The sequence below is a fragment of the Rattus norvegicus genome, chromosome 1 (assembly GCF_021556685.1).
Source record: "Rattus norvegicus strain SHRSP/BbbUtx chromosome 1, alternate assembly SHRSP_T2T, whole genome shotgun sequence".
Classification (NCBI taxonomy): domain Eukaryota; kingdom Metazoa; phylum Chordata; class Mammalia; order Rodentia; family Muridae; genus Rattus; species Rattus norvegicus.
The window spans coordinates 105,562,823-105,583,592 of record NC_141534.1 but is presented as its reverse complement, the minus strand read 5'-3'; the positions used below and the strand labels follow the sequence as shown (position 1 = coordinate 105,583,592).

Here is a 20,770-nt window from a genome sequence, read left to right as displayed (position 1 = left end):
GATTCTCTCTCGCCTTCTGGAGTCTGGAGCTGGGAGTCCACCCAGCTAAGGTCTGGACTCCCAAAGCAGGTCGGCAAGGGATAAGGGTCCATGTACGGTTGACTAAAGGGATGGCCTTGAGAGAAAACCAGACAAAAGGCTCAAACCAAGTCAGGGATTTCCCAGTGGTCTCCTCTGGCAAAGAATATGTTCAGATCACAAAGTTTAGTAAAGCTAGACACACCAGAAAGGTCGTCTCCAGCTAGGCCCGACCCTACACCAGAAGCAGAAGAGATGACAAGCACTTGAACGCTGAGAATTTAGAGTGCCGGCCTGGTTTTATTGAGTCTCGGAAGCCAGGAGGGAGACGAGGATGTTATATTAATTAAACCTTTTCTTCCTGGAAAGGGGTCTGTCCACAGAAGGGTATGGACTGCCCCCAAGGCTAGGCTACAGAGTATCCCCATGGAACCCATGGGGTGTATGTCTCTGGTAGGGCTGGACCAAAGATGAAGGGTGACTTAGCGGCATGCCCTGTGGGGCAGAGCATCGGCCGGCTTGGGAAAAGGGCCACATTGCTCCCACTGCTTGGGACCACAAACCAGTGTCTTTTCAAAGGGACATAGCCCCACCTGAGAGTATTGGAGGACTTTCAGAGGAGGGTCCCTGCCAAGACTCAGGCAGTAAGGAGTGGGCCCTAGAACAGGGAGTGGGGCTTGCCACCTGTGTCCCCAGGGTGCTACCTGCTCTCAGGGGAAGTATGGGACCTCAAGGGAGGTCTGATGGAAACTGAGCCCCAGGGACCGAGGTAGAGGCATTTGGCTGCGGGGACTCATCAGTGTCTTGAGAAGTTGCGTCGTCCCTCTGTTGGGGAGGCCCGGGGTAGTTCACAAAGCTGCTTGCAGTAGACAGCTTCTGGGCGGGCTCCACGCTTCTGGCCGAAATGGACAGCTGCTGCAAGTGCAATGAGTGGTGTCCTGAGGCCCAACGGAAGTAGCTGAGCCTCCGCTCCATGAAAGGCGTTCTGTAGCTCCACATCCGCACTTGGTTGAGGAAGGACAAAGTCCCTGTGGGAAGGGACCCCGTGGTCACTCAACTCAGAGCCCCACCCCAAGCCCCAACTCGGTCCTGGAGGCTTGACCCCCTTTTTCTGGGCTCCAACCCTGTCCTGCCCAGGACCCGCCCTTCCCTGCGAGGCCCCGCCCTCACCGGCCCACAGCATCAAGACACTGGTGCACCAGCACAGGTAGGAGGCCAGCTGGTAGGATACCCGTGTCTTCAGGTGCAGCCTATTGCAGTTGGAGGCAAAGAGCTTCAGTCTGAGGAGAATTAGCAGCTCTGCACTGGGGTGGGGCCCGAGAAGGACAGAAGGCTAGACAGGGAACACCACCCCACAACCCGAAAGGAGAGAAATAGATACAACCACCCTGACATTCTTCAAGTGGACATACACCCACACACCACACACACACAAACACACACACACACACACACACACACACACACACACAGGACAAATGGATACACACTCAGTACTCAGAGGGGAAAGGAAAATGGGAGACAAAGCCATCAGTCACAACTACTGAGCATAGACTTTTAATCTCAGCTACTTATGATGCTGAGGCAAGAGAATGGTATATTCAAAGCCAGCATGGACTAGAGTGAGACCACAGCCAGTGTGAGCCACAGAGAAACCCCTAGAACGACACAGAGACACCCCTCTCCCTCAGAACAGCAGAATTGGAAATCTAGCCACACCTCTGGGTAGGAGGCAGCTCTGGGCTTGGGTGGAGAATCTCCAGTCACCCCTGTCCTTGCCAACACTTACCAATGCCAATGCTGAGGAAACTGAAGATGAAGTCTATCTTGTTCAGGCGTCGGCAGGCAGGTCAGAAGGAGAGGAACATGGTGGGCAGGAGGATGAGGCATAATGCCAGGGCCAGAAATATGATGCCCTTGCTCATGTGAGTGTAAACTGGGGAGGAGAGTCAGAGGGATGACTACAGTCTCCCCCCCTCCCCGCATTCACATCCCTTCCCCATCTCTCCTCTCACCTATGGAGTCCAACCTAAGCATTCCAACAGCTGGGAAGGAGACCCATCTCAAGGCCTGCCTGAGCAGTTTAGAGACACCTAGACCTTATCTGTCTCAGAATACAAAGTATAAGCAGTCCAGGGGGCCTGGGGTTGTGGCTTCATTGGTGGAATGCTTGCCTAGCATGTGTGAAGTCCTGCGCTCCAGCCTCAGCACTGTGCTGAACTGAGGTGGTAGCACACTCAGGGGATCCCCGCCCTTGGAAGGAGGATCAGAAATTCAAGGTTAGCCACAGCTACTCATTGGCCTGGAGGCCAGCCTGGGCTACATGAGACCCTGTCCCAAACTAGGCAGAGGATGGGAATATAGGTCAGCACCTGTCTAGAATCCTCCAGTGAGGGTCTGGGGCTTACTTCAGAGGTAGAGCGCCTGCCTAGAATCCTCCGATGAGGTTGTTCTGAGGACATGGCTCAGGGGTAGAGCCACTGTGGAGTGTAAGGCTCTGGGTTCAAACCTCAGCAAACAGCAACCCCACCCCCCAAAGGAAGAAAAAGCGTCACCTCCACTCACATTAGCAAAATGACTATGTAGAATGTCTAAAGTAATCCTACTACCACTCACAGAGTTACATACCACCACCAACAGTGCCCCTACTGTGAGCTCTTACCTACCCCCCAAAAGAGACTCCTGGGAAAGCGCACATGGCCCACCCCATAGTCACCTCTGGCACCCATTATCAGGACCCACAGTCTATGTATACACTGACCAGTGAATTGGCCCACGTTGGCACACTTATGCCTCCTGCAGTCAATCCAGATGAAGCCAGTGAATGGACAATACACATAGGCCATCCGACCATCATCACGCCAAACACCAACAAAGTTGCCAGGAAGGTGAAGAATAGGGACCCACCTAGGACCAACTTTCGGTCCTCCTCCCAGGAACAGAGCAGGTCAGCTGGGGAGGGAGAACGTTCTGGGGATCTGGGTCTTCTCTCCAAGCTCTCACTGCCAACCTTCATCCTCATCCTCATTTCCATTCCACCCTCTCATCTACAACCAGTTCCCTGGGGAAGTGTCTGCAGCTCATCTCCAACACCAGGTCAACTCTTCCCATTCCCACTGGCCTCCTGTGACGCAGTACACCTATCTCAAACTCCAGCTGACTGATGATGAATGCATGACTGGATGAGTACATGAATGAACTCACGAGTGCACGAATGCATGCTTCCTGTCTCACCCTTTAGAGCAAAGAACAGTGTAGTTTCCAGAACAATTTAGGCACAGAGGCCAAGGACACAGAGGAGCCCAACTGGTCATCTCCTCAGTTAGCCTGGATTTGGGCTAGCCTGGCATTCTTGGAGCTTATACTGCACACATGCATACACCCAGGTCAAATGGGATCATTGCCATGAGAGTTGAAATAGTCTAGATGCTCAATGACAGGGGGTCAGTCTGAAACCTGCAACAGCAGCTAGGTGTCAAAGGCTAAGTATTTCTTCTTCTCTGTAACAACCCATGCTGAATGAACTCTCCCACCCAAACCCTAAAATAAAAACAATATTCCTAAGTACACATAGCGGTCCTGTGGAAGAACAATCAGTCTTTGTTTCTGTGGCCATGTTATTTTTATTAGCCTAGGCTGAAACAGGTCCACAACCACAGACTTTTTATTTACTGTCCTAAGCAGTAAAGAAGTTGGTTGCAAGAGGGACAGTACATTCACTGCTAGGACAGCAAGCAAAGCTGATCTCCAGAGACACCATCTCCCCAGGCTGCCTGCTGGGCAAGCATCCATGAAGGGCAGCCTGGGAAGGGACAGGAGAGAGGGCCTGGCTGGAAGAGACACAGCAGACTCGTGTCTCCTCACAGTGTTGCTCTGGCCTCTCCCAGCTGCAGGGCACCTCAGCAGTGTGTCAGGAAATACTGTCAGCTACATTCCTCATCTCCTTGGCAGCCAACGCTGCAGGTCCAGGTCCTCACACTGTCTTCAGCAGCCTGCTGTCAGTAGAGAAGAAAGGCAGGGTTAGAGTCTGTGGGGCTTGGCTGAGTGGAGGACTCGGGGTGGGAGTGGAAGGGCAGGAAGGCTGGGTTCTGGAAAAGGAAGAGGCTGAGGTCAGGCTTGGGTCAGGAGCGTGTAGATTGGGCCCTTGAGACTCCTGAGGGGCAGACTGGAGAGACACCATCTCATCAATACTGAGATGGGAATGTCACATGCTGTCCAGGAGTCCCATATCCTTGGAGGAAGATCTGGAAGCCAAGAGGCTGAGTTCCAGTTGTGTGTGTCTGGGAGCGACATGTCCCTTAGAGGCAGGGACAATTGGTCCAGGTTGTCAGGGAAGAGCATGGGACCTCCAGGTTTCCAAAGAGATGGAGAAACAGGTTCTGCCCTTCCATGGTCTCTTCTTCTTTCCATGACTCTGCATGGGTGCTCCAAAGATAGAACAGTGATCCACGTGAAAAGGGGTTTGGGGGTTTATCCCACCTCACCCAGAAACCAGGCTCTGAGATCTACTGCCATGATCTGCCATGCCATGACCTTCACCCAGTTCCCAGGCCAGGGTCACACTGTGAGCTCACTTGTGTCCATTTCTAGGGACAGCCTGTGAGATGCTCCCTGGAACCTGGGTCAGACGAGCATCCTGTGAGGCAAGGGAAGCTGGTTGAAAGGGAGCTGAGGAGGCCAGGCTTTCAGTGATGGCTACTGGGTAGTATCAGGAAAGGCCTGCCTTTAGAGGCATCGTCTCCTTCCACTGGCCTTCCAGGTCTCTGAGAGATGTTGAACTGTGCTGATAACCAAGGATCTCAGCCATGTCTAGAACAAGGACTAGTCAGGGCGCTTGGCTCACAGGAACTTATGTGTCAGAGTGGAGTTGGGGGCGGGGACTCCTCTGCAGTCCTAACTGAGAGGGACTCAGGTGACAAGTGTGGGGTCCATTTGAGCATCAGGATGTGCTAGTTTGCGTTCCTCTGAACAGTTCAAATACTGAGTGGGTTGAGGGCAGGGGATGGGTACTGGGGAGAATGGAGGACTAGGGCACAGCTGGGGAGAGTTCACCCGGTCAGTGGCCAGGCTTTCGCTCTGATTCTCCTGTGATACATCAATGCAAATTTCAATCCAACCAAATATGAGCTCCAGGTCTTTGTGATGTACTGAGAACTCACGGGGTTTCTGTCATTTGGTATTCTCTCTTGGCCTGAGAGAATATGGCCATCTGTGGAGAATGCATGGAAACGGAGGGTGCTTAGGGAACTCAGTGAACCCCACATCCTCCACAGGAGCTGCACTCTCACATGCTACAGGCTCAGTCATGGAGGGTCCTTCTCCTGATGGGAGGGTGCTGGACAGGAGCATCTGTGAGCCATGAGGAGCAGCCCTGCGACAAGGGAGTGCACATCTGCACGTGTGAGGGTGGAGTCAGAGGTTCTGAGTGCTGAGACCGTTTCAGCTTCATTAGAGCCTGGACTCGGGCTGTGAGGAAAGTGCTGGGGACGCAAGCAGGAAGATCTGAGTTCCAATCCTAAGAACTCGACCACACACCCCTTTCTAAATGAGCCCTGTCACCCAAACACACACACACACACACACACACACACACACACACACACACACACATACACACACACACACACACACGAAGCCCCTGTTGATGTGAGTTGTGGGGACAGGATGGTTGCTGGGGCTTGCTGACCACTAGCTGAGTTCCTGAGTCAGAGAGACCTTGTCTCAAGAGAGTAAGGTGGACACTGAGAGTGATGTACATCCTGGCCTCCCCTGGCCTCCATGCCTGAATAGACATGCAAATATAAGTGAACATATATTCACACAGATAATATAAAAATACTTTAGTATTCAGAGGTGTTAGAGTTAGTCTCTGGTCTTGGAGTGTCATGGGGGTCAGGGTGTTTGCTGCCTACTTTCCTCTTCCCCATGGCTTGCTCAGCCTGCTGTTTTATATACCCCAGGACCACCTGCCCAAGGTGTTCACCACTCACAGTGAGCTGGATCCTCTCACATTAATCAGTAATCAAGAAACTGCCCAACAGATTTTCCAAAAGGCCAGTCTGATGGAGGTATATTCTTGATTGAGGCTCTCTCCTCAGTTGAGTCTAGCCAGTGTCAAGTTGACAATAAACTAGCCAGCAACGTGACAGTGGATGCTTGCTTATAAGCCACATGTGACGTGGAGGCAGGGGCAGCAGAAAGAGATGGGAAGAATCAGGAGAGTGCACACAGGGTTTCCAGAGATGCTGGGAGGCTGGAGGGCAGTCAAGTTATGTTAGATATCCAGACAGCAGAGACTAAATCCCTCGAAGGGGCAAGGCTGGATGGCTATGAGCTCCAGGGAATCATGTTTCCTACCTGCCCAATGTCCCCAACATGATGTAATAGTCGGGGCCAGGGTTGCAATCATGCACCACTACACCTGGCTTTGCCTTTTCTTTCTTTTTTCTTATGTGTAATTTTGGGGCTCAAACATGGGTAGGTCCTCATAGTTGCCCAGCAAGCTCTCTACTTACTGAACTATATGTACAACCAGGAGTCCTAGATCTTATAAGATAAGAAGGCTACCAGCCAATCTTTCTAGGCTGCTTCCCTGATGGCAATTGTTCCTTACTATCTTGAGTGGCAGTCAAGGCTCCTCTTCATACCCACTGTGTATGTGTGTCCCCACAAACCTGGTGACAAAAAATGTCTAGTGCTCTGGGAAGTAAGCTTGGGCACTTTGGAGAGGACATGATTTATAAGCCTACTTGCTGGCCCAACATTCCTCTTTTATTAAGAAAAACACTTTAATAAACTCTTTGTGAGTTTCATACATGCATACAATATATTTTGATCACATTCACCCTCACTCCTACCCTGACTCTCTGATCTGCACACTCACTTCAAAATTTGTATTGTCGTCTTCTTCCCTTCCTCTTCCTCTTCTTCCTTTTCCATTTGTCCATTTGTGTCCATTTGTGCTGCTCATATGCTTGTGGGCATGGGGCCACACACTTGATAGTGCTTAACTTACCATGGTTACAACTTCAACGAGAACTAATTCTTCTCTTTGAAGAAGTAAGTGTGTACCGGAGTTATCAGCTTCTGGGGTGAGGTTGTGAACCTCTGATTTCATCCTACAGTGCTGACTGGCTTCATCTTGTAGATCTTGCTCAGGCAACCACAGCTGCTGAGAGTTCGTGCGGGCAATGGTCCTGTTATGTCCAGAAACCACTGCTTTGCTTTGGTTTTTCTTGTTCTGGTTCTTTCAATCTTTTCACCCTATCTTCCATGATGGTCTGTGACACCTCTCCTTCCCTCCCTTCCCCCCTCCCCCCATCTCTCTCTCCCCCTCCGTCTCCCTCCCCCCCACCGTGTGTGTGTGTGTGTGTGTGTGTGTGTGTGTGTGTGTGTGTGTGTGTGTGTGATATCCCATTTGTGACTGAGCACTCCGCTGACCCTTATTTTTTGCATATTGACCAGTTGTGTGTTCTGCATTAACCACCATTTGGGGCACAAAGAAGCTTCTGTGATGAAGTCTGAGAGCTTCACCAATTTCAAGGCAGTTTGATGCTATGTTCATTTAGCAAAATGATAATTGTAGGTTCACTCAGGGCTTATAATCTCAACTTCTGAATTTTGGCCAAATGTACAGTACTAAGTGTAGGATGATGCCACAGGTGAGGCAGGTACAGGATAGAAGGAGGCCTGTCACTGGAGGAGAAGGAAGGATGGGTGGGAGAGAAGTTTGAAGGAAGAGGAGACTGGGGGAGATGGGGAGAAGAGGAGACAGAGAGAGGGGAGAAGCCATGGCAGGTGATGTTAAGATTCTGCTCTGTGTATTTACAGGTTGTTATCAATGTTCCTAAGGGATGGGTGGTACTGGGCTTTGTATGTTTAAGTGGGCAATTACATCTTACCAATTGGATCTAAGATTATTGTGTTGTGTGTTCTTTTATGTGAGGGTTTGAGTGTAGGAAAGTGTGCGGCTGGGCTTTGTTTCTGCCAAGATATCTAGCAGATATCTTGGGACACTGTGGTGAGGACCTAGCGGGTAAAAAGACCACATTACATTATTATTTTTATATTTTTACAACAACAACTAAGCATGGATTACTTTTTGTGGAGAACTAGACCTCTACCTCCTCTTCCTTTTTCTCCTCCTCCAACTTTTCGAGATAGAGTCTCACTATATACCTTTGGCCCTGGAACTTGATGCATAGACCAGGCTGGCCTTGATTTCACAGAGATTTTCCTATCTCTACCTCCCAAGTGTTCATAGTATATGCCACCATGCCCTGCCTGGTCAAACATGCTTGATAGATAGTTCAGACAGAGGATCCCTTTTAAACTTTTCTCTGAAGACATATAAACACAAGATATCACACATAATTTCTTTCTGAAGTAACTCAGCCTGTAAACTTCCTTCTTCCCTACACAACAATCGCACACTGTTTTCCTCATGTCTCTCTTTCATTGTATCTGGGTTCCTCCAACAACATCCAAGTCTTGGTCCCAGTGATGATGCACTGTGAGAATATATATTTGTCAGGGAAAGTGTGTGTGTGGATTTGTTCTTGAGGAGACAATCATAAGGAAAAGAAAGTATCATGACCCTTGATTGCGTAAGCCCTTTTGGGGACTTCTGAATTATAAAATTTGAAATATTCTCTCTCTCTCTCCCTCCCTCCCTCTCTCTCTCTCTCTCTCTCACTCACTCACTCACTCACTCACTTCCTCTCTCTATTCATCATCTCCCCTCAAATGTAGTTCATGTCTACATATGGTGAGTATCCTTCTACCTCAGGTACCTGATCTTCTGGCAGATCCAGAGATAAACGTATCTTCTGTCCTGGTTCCTCGTATCCTCAACAACTTTCCACCTTCTAACTCTATGTCTGGGGTTTGCCTGAAATGTGGTCTGCTGCATTTTGATCTATAAATGCTGAATCTCTAGAGTCTGGCTCTGCAATTCTGAATCTCTTTTTATGGGCTTTATGGGTGGATGATACTATAATCCTTGACTATCTTTTTGTGAATATGTCTGACTTAAAAATAATATTTTAGATATTGTCTACAAAGTATATACCATTCACATTTTGAATAAATCATTATATGCTCTTGTTTATTGCTACTCTCTTCTGAGAGTCTCCTGTGGGTGAACAAGGCTGATCTAAGATAGATATGGTCTTAACTAATAACTAACTTTCATTAAGGAATTATAAAATTGCCCCTTTCTTGTTTAACATTTAAAACTATTCAATCTCACAGGTTAAGAAAATGGAAGCATAGATTAAGTAAAAAACAAAACAAAACAAAACAAAAACAAAAACAAACTTTGCCCCAGTCACTGAGTCTCCGCTGAGGACTCAGCTACCTCCCCCTCGAATCCCCTCACTTCCTGATGCTCCGTCTCCCCACCCGCCTTCTCCAGCAGCCGCCTGCTGCAGACCATTTCCACTGAGGAAAAGAAATGTATGTCCAGAACCTCCACTCTTTCGACCCCTTTGCTGATGGAAGTAAGGGTGATGACCTGCTTCCTGCTGGCACTGAGGATTATATCCATACAAGAATTCAACAGAGAAACGGCAGGAAGACCCTTACAACTGTCCAAGGGATCGCTGATGATTACAATAAAAAGAAACTAGTGGATAGGGCCTCTGGGAAGATAGAGGCACTCAACACAGCGGTCCAGACACTGCCCAGATCTGAAGGGACCCGGTCAAACAGCTCCCTGCACCCAAATCCCATGGGAGGGAGAGCTAGACCTTCAGAGGGGCAGACACTCCTGGGAAGCCAGAGGAGATTACTTTCTGCCCACATTTCTGACTCTAGAGGAAATTGCCTAGTGCCATTTGGGCTCCCTGTGCACAGGGTACCGAATGAAGGTGGGGCAGGGCCTTCTGGTTGCTGCCCTCATGGAGAGCTGAAACCCAGCTCTGAGGAGCGACTCCAGGCCCAAGACCAACTTCTCTGCTCCAAGTGACCTGCCTGGTAGACTCAGGACAAACACCCACAGAACAACTACATGCCTGAAAGCAGAACACTCTGTTCCCATAACTGGCTGAAAGAGAACAGGAAAACAGGTCTACAGCACTCCTGACACACAGGCCTATAGGACGGTCTAACTACTGTCAGAAATAGCAGAACAAGGTAACACCAGAGACAACCTGATGGCAAGAGGCAAGCGCAGGAACCCAAGCAACAGAAACCAAGACTATATGGCATCATCGGAGCCCAATACACCCACCAAAGTAAACAGTGAATATAAAAACACACCAGAAAAGCAAGATCTAGATTTAAAATCACATTTGATCATGATGATGGAGGAATTCAAGAAAGACATAAAGAACTCTATCAGAGAAATGCAGGAAAATACAAATAAACAAGCAGAAGCTTATAGAGAGGAAATGCAAAAAATCCCTGAAAGAATTACAGGAAAACACAATCAAACAGGTGACAGCAATTAAAAATGGAAATAGAAGCAATAAAGAAAGCACAAAGGGAGACAACCCTAGATATAGAAAGCCAAAGGAAGAGACAAGGAGCCATATATACAAGCATCACCAACAGAATGCAAGAGATAGAAGAGAGAATTTCAGGAACAGAAGATTCCATAGAAATCATCGACACAACTGTCAAAGATAATGTAAAATGGAAAAAGACAGTGGTCCAAAACATCCAGGAAATCCAGGACTCAATGAGAAGATCAAACCTAAGGATAATAGGTAAAGAAGAGAGTGAAGACTCCCAGCTCAAAGGACTAGTAAATATCTTCAACAAAATCATAGAAGAAAACATCCCTAACCTAAAGAAAGAGATGCCCATAAACATACAAGAAGCCTACAGAACTCCAAATAGACTGGACCAGAAAAGAAACTCTTCCTGTCACATAATAGTCAAAACCAAATGCACAAAGCAAAGAAAGAATATTAAAAGCAGTAAAAGATAAAGGTCAGCATATAAAGGCAGACCTATCAGAATTACACCAGACTTCTGACCAGAACTATGAAAGCCAGAAGACCCTGGAAAGATGTCCTACAGACCCTAAGAGAACACAAATGCCAGCCCAGGTTACTGTATCCAGCAAAACTCTCAATTAACATAGATGGAGAAACCAAGATATTCCATGAAAAAACCAAATTTACACAATATCTTTCTACAAATCCAGCCCTACAAAGGATAATAATTGGTAAAGCCCAACATCAGGAAGCAAGCTACACTCTAGAAAAAGCAAGAAACTAATTGTTTTGAAACAAAACAAAGAGAAGACAAGCACACAAACATAATCTTACATCCAAACACGAATATAACAGGAAGCAACAATCACTATTCCTTAATATCTCTCAACATCAATGGACTCAATTCCCCCAATAAAAAGACACAGATTAACAAACTGGATACACAATGATGACCCAACATTTTGCTGCCTACAGGAAACACACCTCAGAGAGAAAGACAAACACTACCTCAGAGTGAAAGGCTAGAAAACAACTTTCCAAGCAAATGGTCTGAAGAAGCAAGCTGGAGTAGTCTTTCTAATATTGAATACAATTGATTTTCAATCAAAAGTCATCAAAAAAGATAAGGAAGGACACTTCATATTCATCAAAGGAAAAGTCCACCAAGATGAACTCTCAATCCTAAATATCTATGCTCCAAATACAAGGGCAACTACATACATAAAAGAAACCTTACTAAAGCTCAAAGCACACATTGCACCTCACACAATAATAGTAGGAGATTTCAACACCCCACTCTCATCAATGGACAGATCATGGAAACAGAAATTTAAACAAAGACGTAGACAGACTAAGAGAAGTCATGAACCAAATGGATTTAACATATATTTACAGAACATTCTATCCTAAAACAAAAGGATATGCCTTCTTCTCACAACCTCATGGTACTTTCTCCAAAATTGACCATATAATCGGCCATAAAACAGGCCTCAACATAGAAATAATCCCATGTGTCCTGTCAGATCATCACGGGCTAAAGCTGATCTTCAATAAAAGTAAGGAAAGAATGCCCAAATATACATGGAAGTTGAACAATGCTCTACTCAATGATAACCTGGTCAAGGAAGAAATAAAGAAAGAAATTAAAGACTTCTTAGTATGTAATGAAAATGAAGGTACAACATACCCAAACTTATGGGACACAATGAAAGCTTTGCTAAGAGGAAAACTCATAGCTCTGAGTGCCTGCAGAAGGAAACAGGAGAGAGCATATACCTGCAGCTTGACAGCACACCTAAAAACTCTAGAACATAAAGAAGCAAACACACCCCGGAGGAGTAGAAGGCAGGAAATAATCAAACTCAGAGCTGAAATCAACCAAGTTGAAACAAAAAGGACCATAGAAAGAATCAACAGAACCAAAAGTTGGTTCTTTGAGAAAATCAACAAGATAGATAAACCCTTAGCCAGACTAACCAGAGGACACAGAGTTTGTTTCCAAATTAACAAAATCAGAAATGAAAAGGGAGACATAACAACAGAGTCAGAGGAAATTCAAAAAATCATCATATCCTACAACGAAAGACTATATTCAACAAAACTTGAAAACCTACAGGAAATGGAAAATTTCCTAAACAGATACCAGGTACCTAAGTTAAATCAGGAACAGATAAACCATTTAAACAACCCCATAACTCCTAAGGAAATAGAAGCAGTCATTAAAAGTCTCCCAACCAAAAAGAGCCCAGGTCCAGATGGGTTCAGTGCAGAATTCTATCAGACCTTCATAGAAGACCTCATACCAATACTATCCAAACTATTCCACAAAATTGAAACAGATGGAGCACTACCGAATACCTTCTACGAAGCCACAATTACTCTTATACCTAAACCACACAAAGACCCAACAAAGAAAGAGAACTTCAGACCAATTTCCCTTATGAATATCAATGCAAAGATACTCAATAAAATTCTTGCAAACCGAATCCACGAGCACATCAAAACAATCATCCATCATGATCAAGTAGACTTCATTCCAGGGATTCAGGGATGGTTTAATATAGGGAAAACCATCAACGTAATCCACTATATAAACAAATTGAAAGATAAAAACTACATGATCATTTCATTAGATGCTGAGAAAGCATTTGACAAAATTCATCACCCCTTCATGATAAAAGCCCTGGAAAGAACAGGAATTCAAGGCCCATACCTAAACATAGTAAAAGCCATATACAGCAAACCAGTAGCTAATATTAAACTGAATGGAGAGAAACTTGAAGCAATCCCTCTACAATCAGGGACTAGACAAGGCCGCTCACTCTCTCCCTACTTATTCAAGATAGTTCTCGAAGTCCTAGCCAGAGCAATCAGAAAACAAAAGAAGATCAAAGGGATACAGATTGGAAAGGAAGAAGTCAAAATATCACTATTTGCAGGCGATATGATTGTATACGTAAGTGATCCCAAAAGTTCCACCAGAGAACTACTAAACCTGATAAACAGCTTCAGCAAAATGCCTGGGTATAAAATTAACACAAATAAATCAGTAGCCTTCCTCTACACAAAAGAGAAACAAGCCAAGAAAGAAATTAGGGAAATGAGACCCTTCATAATAGTCCCAAATAATATAAAATACCTTGGTGTGACTTTAACCAAGCAAATGAAAGATCTTTATGATAAGAACTTCAAGCCCCTGAAGAAAGAAATAGAAGAAGATCTCAGAAGATGGAAAGATCTCCCACGGTCATGGATTGGCAGGATTAATATAGTAAAAATGGCGATTTTACCAAAAGCCATCTACAGATTCAATGCAATCTCCATCAAAATTCCAACCCAATTCTTCAGAGCATTAGAACAATTTGCAAATTCATCTGGAATAACAAAAAAACCCAGGATAGCTAAAACTATCCTCAACAATAGAAGAAAAAGTGGGGAAGAATCTTGAACACATGGGGACTGGAGAAAATTTCCTAAACAAAACGCCAATGGCTTATGTCCCAAGATCAAGAATCGACAAATGATATCTCATAAAACTGCAAAGCTTCTGTAAGGCAAAGGACACTGTTGTTAGGACAAAACGGCAACCAACAGATTGGGAAAAGATCTTTACTAATCCTACAACTGATAGAGGGCTTATATCCAAAATATACAAAGAACTCAAGAAGTTAGACTGCAGGGAGACAAATAACCCTATTAAAAAATGGAGTTCAGAGCTAAACAAAGAATTCACAGCTAAGGAATGCTGAATGGCTGAGAAACACCTAAAGAAATGTTCAACATCTTTAGTCATAAGGGAAATGCAAATCAAAACAACCCTGAGATTTCGCCTCACACCAGTCAGAATGACTAAGATCAAAAACTCAGGTGACAGCAGATGCTGGCGAGGATGTGGGGAAAGAGGAACACTCCTCCATTGTTGGTGGGATTGCAGACTAGTACAACCATTCTGGAAATCAGTCTGGAGGTTCCTCAGAAAATTGGACATTGATCTACCTGAGGACCCAGCTATACGTCTCTTGGGCATATACCCAAAAGATGCCCCAACATATAACAAAGACACATGCTCCACTATGTTCATAGCAACCTTATTTATAATAGCCAGAAGCTGGAAAGAACCCAGATGCCCTTCAACAAAGGAATGGATACAGAAAATGTGGTACATCTACACAATGGAATATTACTCAGCTATCAAAAACAATGCCTTTATGAAATTCATAGGCAAATGGATGGAACTGGAAAATATCATCCTGAGTGAGGTAACCCAATCACAGAAAAACACACATGGTATGCACTCATTGATAAGTGGATATTAGCCCAAATGCTTGAATTACCCTAAATGCACAGAACACATGAAACTCAAGAAGGATGACCAAAATGCGAATGCTTCATTCCTTCTTTAAAAGGGGAAGAAGAATACCCTTGGCAGGGAATAGGGAGGCTAAGTTTAGAACAGAGGCAAAAGGAACACCCATTCAGAGCCTGCCCCACACGTGGCCCATACATATACAGCCACCAAACTAGATAAGATGGATGAAGCAAAGAAGTGCAGGCTGACAGGAACCAGTTGTAGATCTCTCCTGAGAGACACAGCCAGAATACAGCAAATACGTAAGCGAATGCCAGCAGCAAACTACTGAACTGAGAACGAGACACCCGTTGAAGGATTCAGAAAAAGGACTGAAAGAGCTTGAAGGGGCTTGAGACCTCATATGAACAATAATGTCAACCAACCAGAGCTTCCAGGGACTAAGCCACTACCCAAAGACTATACATGGACTGATCCTGGGCTCCAACTGTATAGGTAGCAATGAATAGCCTAGTAAGAGCACCAGTGGAAGGGGAGGCCCTTGGCCCTGCCAAGACTGAACCCCCAGTGAACGTGATTGTTGGGGAGAGGGCGGTAATGGGGGGATTCGGAGGGGAACATCCACATAGAAGGGGAGGGAAGGAGTTAGGGGGATGTGGGCCTGGAAACTGGGAAAGGGAGTAACATTTGAAAAGTAAATAAGAAATACCCAATTAAATAAAGATGGAGAAGAAAAAAGAAAACTAGTGAAGTCGTTTAAGAAGAAATTTGCCTGCAATGGTACTGTAATTGAGCATCCAGAATATGGAGAAGTAATTCAGCTACAGGGTGACCAGCACAAGAACATAAGCCATTTCCTGATAGAGACTGGACTGGCTAAGGACAGTCAGCTGAAGGTTCATGGGTTTTAAGAGCTTGTGGCTCTCTGAAGCTTAAGTGAGGATTTCCTTCCAATGAGTAGAATTTCCCTTCTGTCCCTTGTCACAAGTTTAAAATCCTCACAGCTTGTACAATGTAATCATTTGGGGTCTGCTTTTAACTTGGACTAGTGTAACTCCTTCATACAATAAACTGAAAAGAGCCATAAAAAAAAACTTCAATGATCTATATTGTAATGGAGAAGGGATGGGACCTCAGTCTTTGGGTCTGAGGAGAGAATCTGGAAAGAAAGATGAAGATTTTGACTCCTGTGTCTGAGGGAGGAGGAGAGTTGTTGAAGAGAGTGAAAAAAGGGTGGTGAGAGAGAACAAACCTCCCTCTCTCACAAACACAGACACTCCCCCACATACAGATGGGGCTGGGAGGCGCCCAAGGCACAGACTTAGGGTGAGAACATCCATCAGCATCGTGACAGAGGGTGGAGTGACCCACACAGTAAATCCCTAGACTTACTCTCCAGCTTTAAGAGGTGAAGAATCTGGGGGTGAGTCTTTGATTCTTTAAGATAATGAAAGCCAAGGATAGAGATAGAGGAATGTCATGTGGGAGTGTCAAGGGGACAAGTGGTAAGACTATACAATCACAGGCAGGCAGAAGAGGCAGGCAGAGGCAGGCAGAGGCAGGCAGAGGCAGGCAGAGGCAGGCAGAGAGGCAGGCAGAAGAGGCAGAGGCAGGCAGAGGCAGGCAGAGGCAGGCAGAGAGGCAGGCAGAAGAGGCAGAGGCAGGCAGAGGCAGGCAGAGGCAGGCAGAAGAGGCAGAGGCAGGCAGAGGCAGGCAGAGGCAGGCAGAGGCAGGCAGAGGCAGGCAGAAGAGGCAGGCAGAGGCAGGCAGAGGCAGGCAGAGGCAGAGGCAGGCAGAGAGGCAGGCAGAGGCAGGCAGAGGCAGGCAGGCAGAGGCAGGCAGAGAGGCAGGCAGAGGCAGGCAGGCAGAGGCAGGCAGGCAGAGGCAGGCAGGCAGAGGCAGGCAGGCAGAGGCAGGCAGAGAGGCAGGCAGAGGCAGGCAGAGGCAGGCAGAGAGGCAGGCAGAGGCAGGCAGAGACAGGCAGAGAGACAGGCAGAGGCAGGCAGAGGCAGGCAGAGGCAGGCAGAGAGGCAGGCAGAAGAGGCAGAGGCAGGCAGAGGCAGGCAGAGGCAGGCAGGCAGAGGCAGGCAGGCAGAGGCAGGCAGGCAGAGGCAGGCAGGCAGAGGCAGGCAGAGAGGCAGGCAGAGGCAGGCAGAGGCAGGCAGGCAGAGGCAGGCAGGCAGAGGCAGGCAGAGAGGCAGGCAGAGGCAGGCAGAGGCAGGCAGAGAGGCAGGCAGAGGCAGGCAGAGACAGGCAGAGAGGCAGGCAGAGGCAGGCAGAGGCAGGCAGAGAGGCAGGCAGAGGCAGGCAGAGACAGGCAGAGAGGCAGGCAGAGGCAGGCAGAGGCAGGCAGAGGCAGGCAGAGGCAGGCAGAAGCAGGCAGAAGAGGCAGGCAGAGGCAGGCAGAGGCAGGCAGAGGCAGGCAGAGGCAGACCTTCCTGAGTTCCAACCCTCCCATCTCAGAATGTTCACTGTGCTCTAAGGCCTCTGTGCTCTGCTGGCCCAGTGTCTGCCGGCAGCTCTTCTGAAGGGCAGGGCAGGGCTGGCACGAAGGGGAAGACACACACTGGAAGCTAGGAGAAGTGGGAGTCCAAGACAGGGTTCTGCTTAGCACCAGGCTCACTGATGTCTTTCCCCTGGGTTGTACTTGACCATATCTCTCTGAAATTAGAGCAGCCTTGGTCACCCACAGAAGACTCTCAGAAGAAAGGAACACTAACATTCTCCTGGGAGGAGACACAAGAGACACTTGTCCCCTGGCTATCAGATTATCAGGACAATAAACTACAAGAAACTGGAGTCTCCCTAGGAGAAGAGCAAGGCTAGAATCTGCCCTTTGTGTGTGTGGAGTCCCCTGGAAAGAGACTTAGATCTGCACTTTTCAGACCACCGTGCAGAGGGACTGGATGGGAGGATGATGTGGAGTACCACACTATGACCATGCTCGACCATGCTTGCCTCTCGCCTTTTATTTACACTTAAACCTTTGAATCCGGAACCTGAAGGTGGACTTGGCAGAGACGTCACTGGGCCTCTTTGTCCTCCTAATGTGGCACACTGAACCAATATCCTCTCTGGTTTTCTCTGATCTGTGTCTCTTTAATAGATCTACAGAGGGCTAGCGGCCAACCAGCTTCTGACCTTAACAGCTCCTTTAATATTCTCTGAAGCCTGCCCTAACCCTCCATGAAAGGTGTAATATTGGCTGAGGGGTTTGGCCTCTTCCATGATAGAGCTGGCTGTGAGTAGCCCAGGGGACTTCCATAGACAACAGTGCAACAGCTAGACACTTCAGAGTGTTTGAGACTCTGTGTGACAGAGGCCACAGGGTCAGTGGTAGATACCAAGGCAGACTCACTTGAACTCACCATTTGTCCTCTGGTCTGAAGCAAGCTGGTTCTGCAGATGCTGATATCCAGATAGAGCTTGTTCTGTATGCAGACAGTTCACTCAGCTTTGATGAGCTTAGGTACCAAACGGCTGCCCCTTAGGACCTCATGAGAAGGAGATGCCTACACATCTCAATCCACACCAGTCAATGCTAGCTGCTTTGAACCACTATCTCACACAGAGAAGCCTTGGCCCCTAAGACTGAAACTGAGTCCTTTGAAAGCTGAGGAGGGTAATGTGGATGTGCAGGTGAGGCCTTCGGGGCATACATAGTAAGTGTCCTTAGGTAGATAACGAGGTAGGCTGGAGAAATGGTTTGGTAGCAAAGAGCACTTGCTGCTCTTCCAGAGGATCAAATTCCATTCCTAGACACATTAGGTAGCTAACAGCCACTAGTTAATTTCAGTTATGGGGGATCTGACTTTGTCTTCTGGCTTCAGTAGTTCCCTCGGCAAACAAGTCACACACACACACACACACACACACACACACACACACACACACACGTGCTCTCAAAGACAGGAGTTGGGGATAAGAGATGAAAAGATGCAGAAAAACAAGATCTAGAGGCAAGGAGAGGTGAGGAGAGACAGACAGAGACGGAAAGAGGGACAGAGACAGAGAGACACAAAAAGATGGGGAGATAAGGAAAGACAGGAAGAGACAAGAGACAGAAAGGGAGGGGAGAGGAAAGGTGAGGGAGGGGAAGGGTGGGAGGAGAGAGAGAGGGGTGAGGGACAGAGGTGAGGGGGGCAGAGAAAGAGGGGGAGGGAGGGGGTGAAAGGCTCCTTGGAGGCGACTTCAAAGGTTTCTGCCATGATTTCTGTGATGACCTGGTCACTCTGCCCCCCTCCCCTTGTCCTTCCACACATCCTAGGGGCCTCCAGTCAGGACCAGCCAGAGAAAAGGACATCCATCCTGCATTTCCCACTGTGACCTTGAAGCTACCTCTTAAAGAACATCTCAACCCCATCCATTGGCATCTCTAGTGGGCAGGCCCTCACCAGGGCCCTGCTGGGGGCACTGTAGGATGTTTTGGAGCAATTCTGCATCGTCCCATTAGATGTCAGCCTTTCCTGCCAAGTTGGGACAATTGGAACTGTCTGAGATAGTCTCTACTGTGCCTCTGAGAGGCAGACAGAGACTCACACCTGTGATGGGAAGAGGTGGGCGGGGGGGGGTGGGTGGGGGGGGACTGGAAGGGAAACAGGGAGCGGGAGCGGGAGAGACAGCAAAAGCCAGAGACAAGAAGAAAGGTTGGGAGAGGGTTTGAAAAGGGACTAGGGATGAAAAGTCACAAGGAAGCCCTCAGGGTGGGTTAATGACAGATGTGAGCAAAGGTTCTTGTGGCCCAGCATTCGGGGTTCCGCCTCTGCCTAGGTGTTGTAACAATCACATCTGGTAGGTCTTAATACCCGCATATCACTAAGAACAGAAAAAAGAACAGAGAGACTGACCAACTTATCTGAGCTGCGTAGCTAGGTGCATGACACGAAAACCTCATTTCGGTGTAACTACGGGGTTTCCCACCTCTTTGTTCTCCGAAATAATAACTGAGACTTAATATTTCATAGATAAATGCCTAGGTTAATAGCTCTGGCTTGTTTCCTAACTAGCTCATAACTTACTTAGCCCATTTAAACTATTCTGTGTCTTCAGCATGGTTGGTTATCTCTCCTCAGGTTGGTGAGTGTCTCCTTCAGCGTTCTGGGGTTTATTCTAATGTCACAGGCTGGTTACCTTCTCGTTTTCATGCATCTGTCTCCTCCAGCATTCAAGGCAAATCCGTTCTCGCTCCTGATTCTATTCCAGAATTCCTCTCTCTGTCCCGGAACTTCCGCCTCCCTATGTCCTGCCTAAGCTAATAGACAGACAGCATTTTATTGACAGCGATGCTTTCACACAGTGCACAGAGATTCTCTCTAACCTTTGGACTACGGAGGGCCTGAGTATGACCTCCATATGTAAAAGACTGGGACAGGGGAGTGGAGAGGGCTCAGCAGATAAGGGCACTTGCTGCTCTTACAAAGGACCTGGGTTTGGTTTCCAGCACCCATACTGGGAAACTGTAGCCCGGCTCCAGGATCCAATGCTTCCTTTGGCCTTCGTGGGCACCAGCATTCACAGTCACAAATCCAAGTTCACAAGTGCATGTTCATGCACACACATGATTAAAAATAAAAATAAATCCTTTTTAAAAATAAATTAAGAAGTAAGTTATGTCACTTTTGGGGGGTCTTGCAGTCCTGCAAAATTTGATATTATAGTTTTGGGTGTGGTGCCTCAGGTTCTCCCCACCATCCCATGCGTGTGTGTGTGTCTCTCTCTCTTTCTGTGTATGTGTGTCTGGTGTGTGTGTGTGTGTGTGGGTGTGTGTTTCCGTGTATGTGTGTCTGTTCGTATGTGTGTATTTGTTTGAGCATGTGTGCACGTGTGTCTGTGTGTGTCTCGTCTCTCTTTTTCTCTCTTTTGTATGTGTGTGTGTTCTCGTGCATGCATGCGTACCTGCCGTGCGTGTGTGTGTGTGTGTGTGTGTGTGTGTGTGTGTGTATTTATAGATTCAAGGTGATGTTGGGGATCATTTTCAATCATTCTACCTTATTCACTGAGG

At 47.2% G+C, this 20,770-nt stretch overlaps 1 protein-coding gene, 1 long non-coding RNA gene and 1 pseudogene across 8 annotated transcripts; 2 read left to right on the top strand and 1 right to left on the bottom strand.

Moving 5' to 3' along the window:
* Nucleotides 1–298: 298 nt before the first annotated feature.
* LOC148007343 (uncharacterized) lies at nt 299–20,013 on the bottom strand. Of its 7 annotated transcripts, XM_087600348.1 has the most exons (6): nt 19,788–19,952; nt 18,138–18,200; nt 2,780–2,970; nt 1,808–1,954; nt 1,189–1,268; nt 299–1,046 (listed from the first exon to the last, which is right to left on the bottom strand). In XM_087600348.1, the coding sequence occupies exons 4-6, from the start codon at nt 1,906–1,908 to the stop codon at nt 748–750; spliced, it is 480 nt and encodes a 159-aa protein (XP_087456474.1). In that variant the 5' UTR covers nt 1,909–1,954; nt 2,780–2,970; nt 18,138–18,200; nt 19,788–19,952; the 3' UTR covers nt 299–747. The 7 variants fall into 7 exon arrangements, 3 of the variants coding, with proteins under 3 accessions (XP_087456474.1, XP_087456478.1, XP_087456476.1); XM_087600352.1 differs by lacking the exon at nt 18,138–18,200 and having other exon boundaries at nt 2,849–2,970; nt 19,900–19,988; XM_087600350.1 differs by lacking the exon at nt 18,138–18,200 and having other exon boundaries at nt 19,900–19,935.
* Nucleotides 9,473–15,680, top strand: LOC148007344 (eukaryotic translation initiation factor 1 pseudogene; annotated as a pseudogene).
* On the top strand, nt 16,082–20,359 carry LOC148007342 (uncharacterized). The gene is made up of 2 exons (XR_015646376.1): nt 16,082–16,192; nt 19,037–20,359. It is a non-coding gene; the product is annotated as an uncharacterized LOC148007342 (long non-coding RNA).
* Nucleotides 20,360–20,770: the final 411 nt, after the last annotated feature.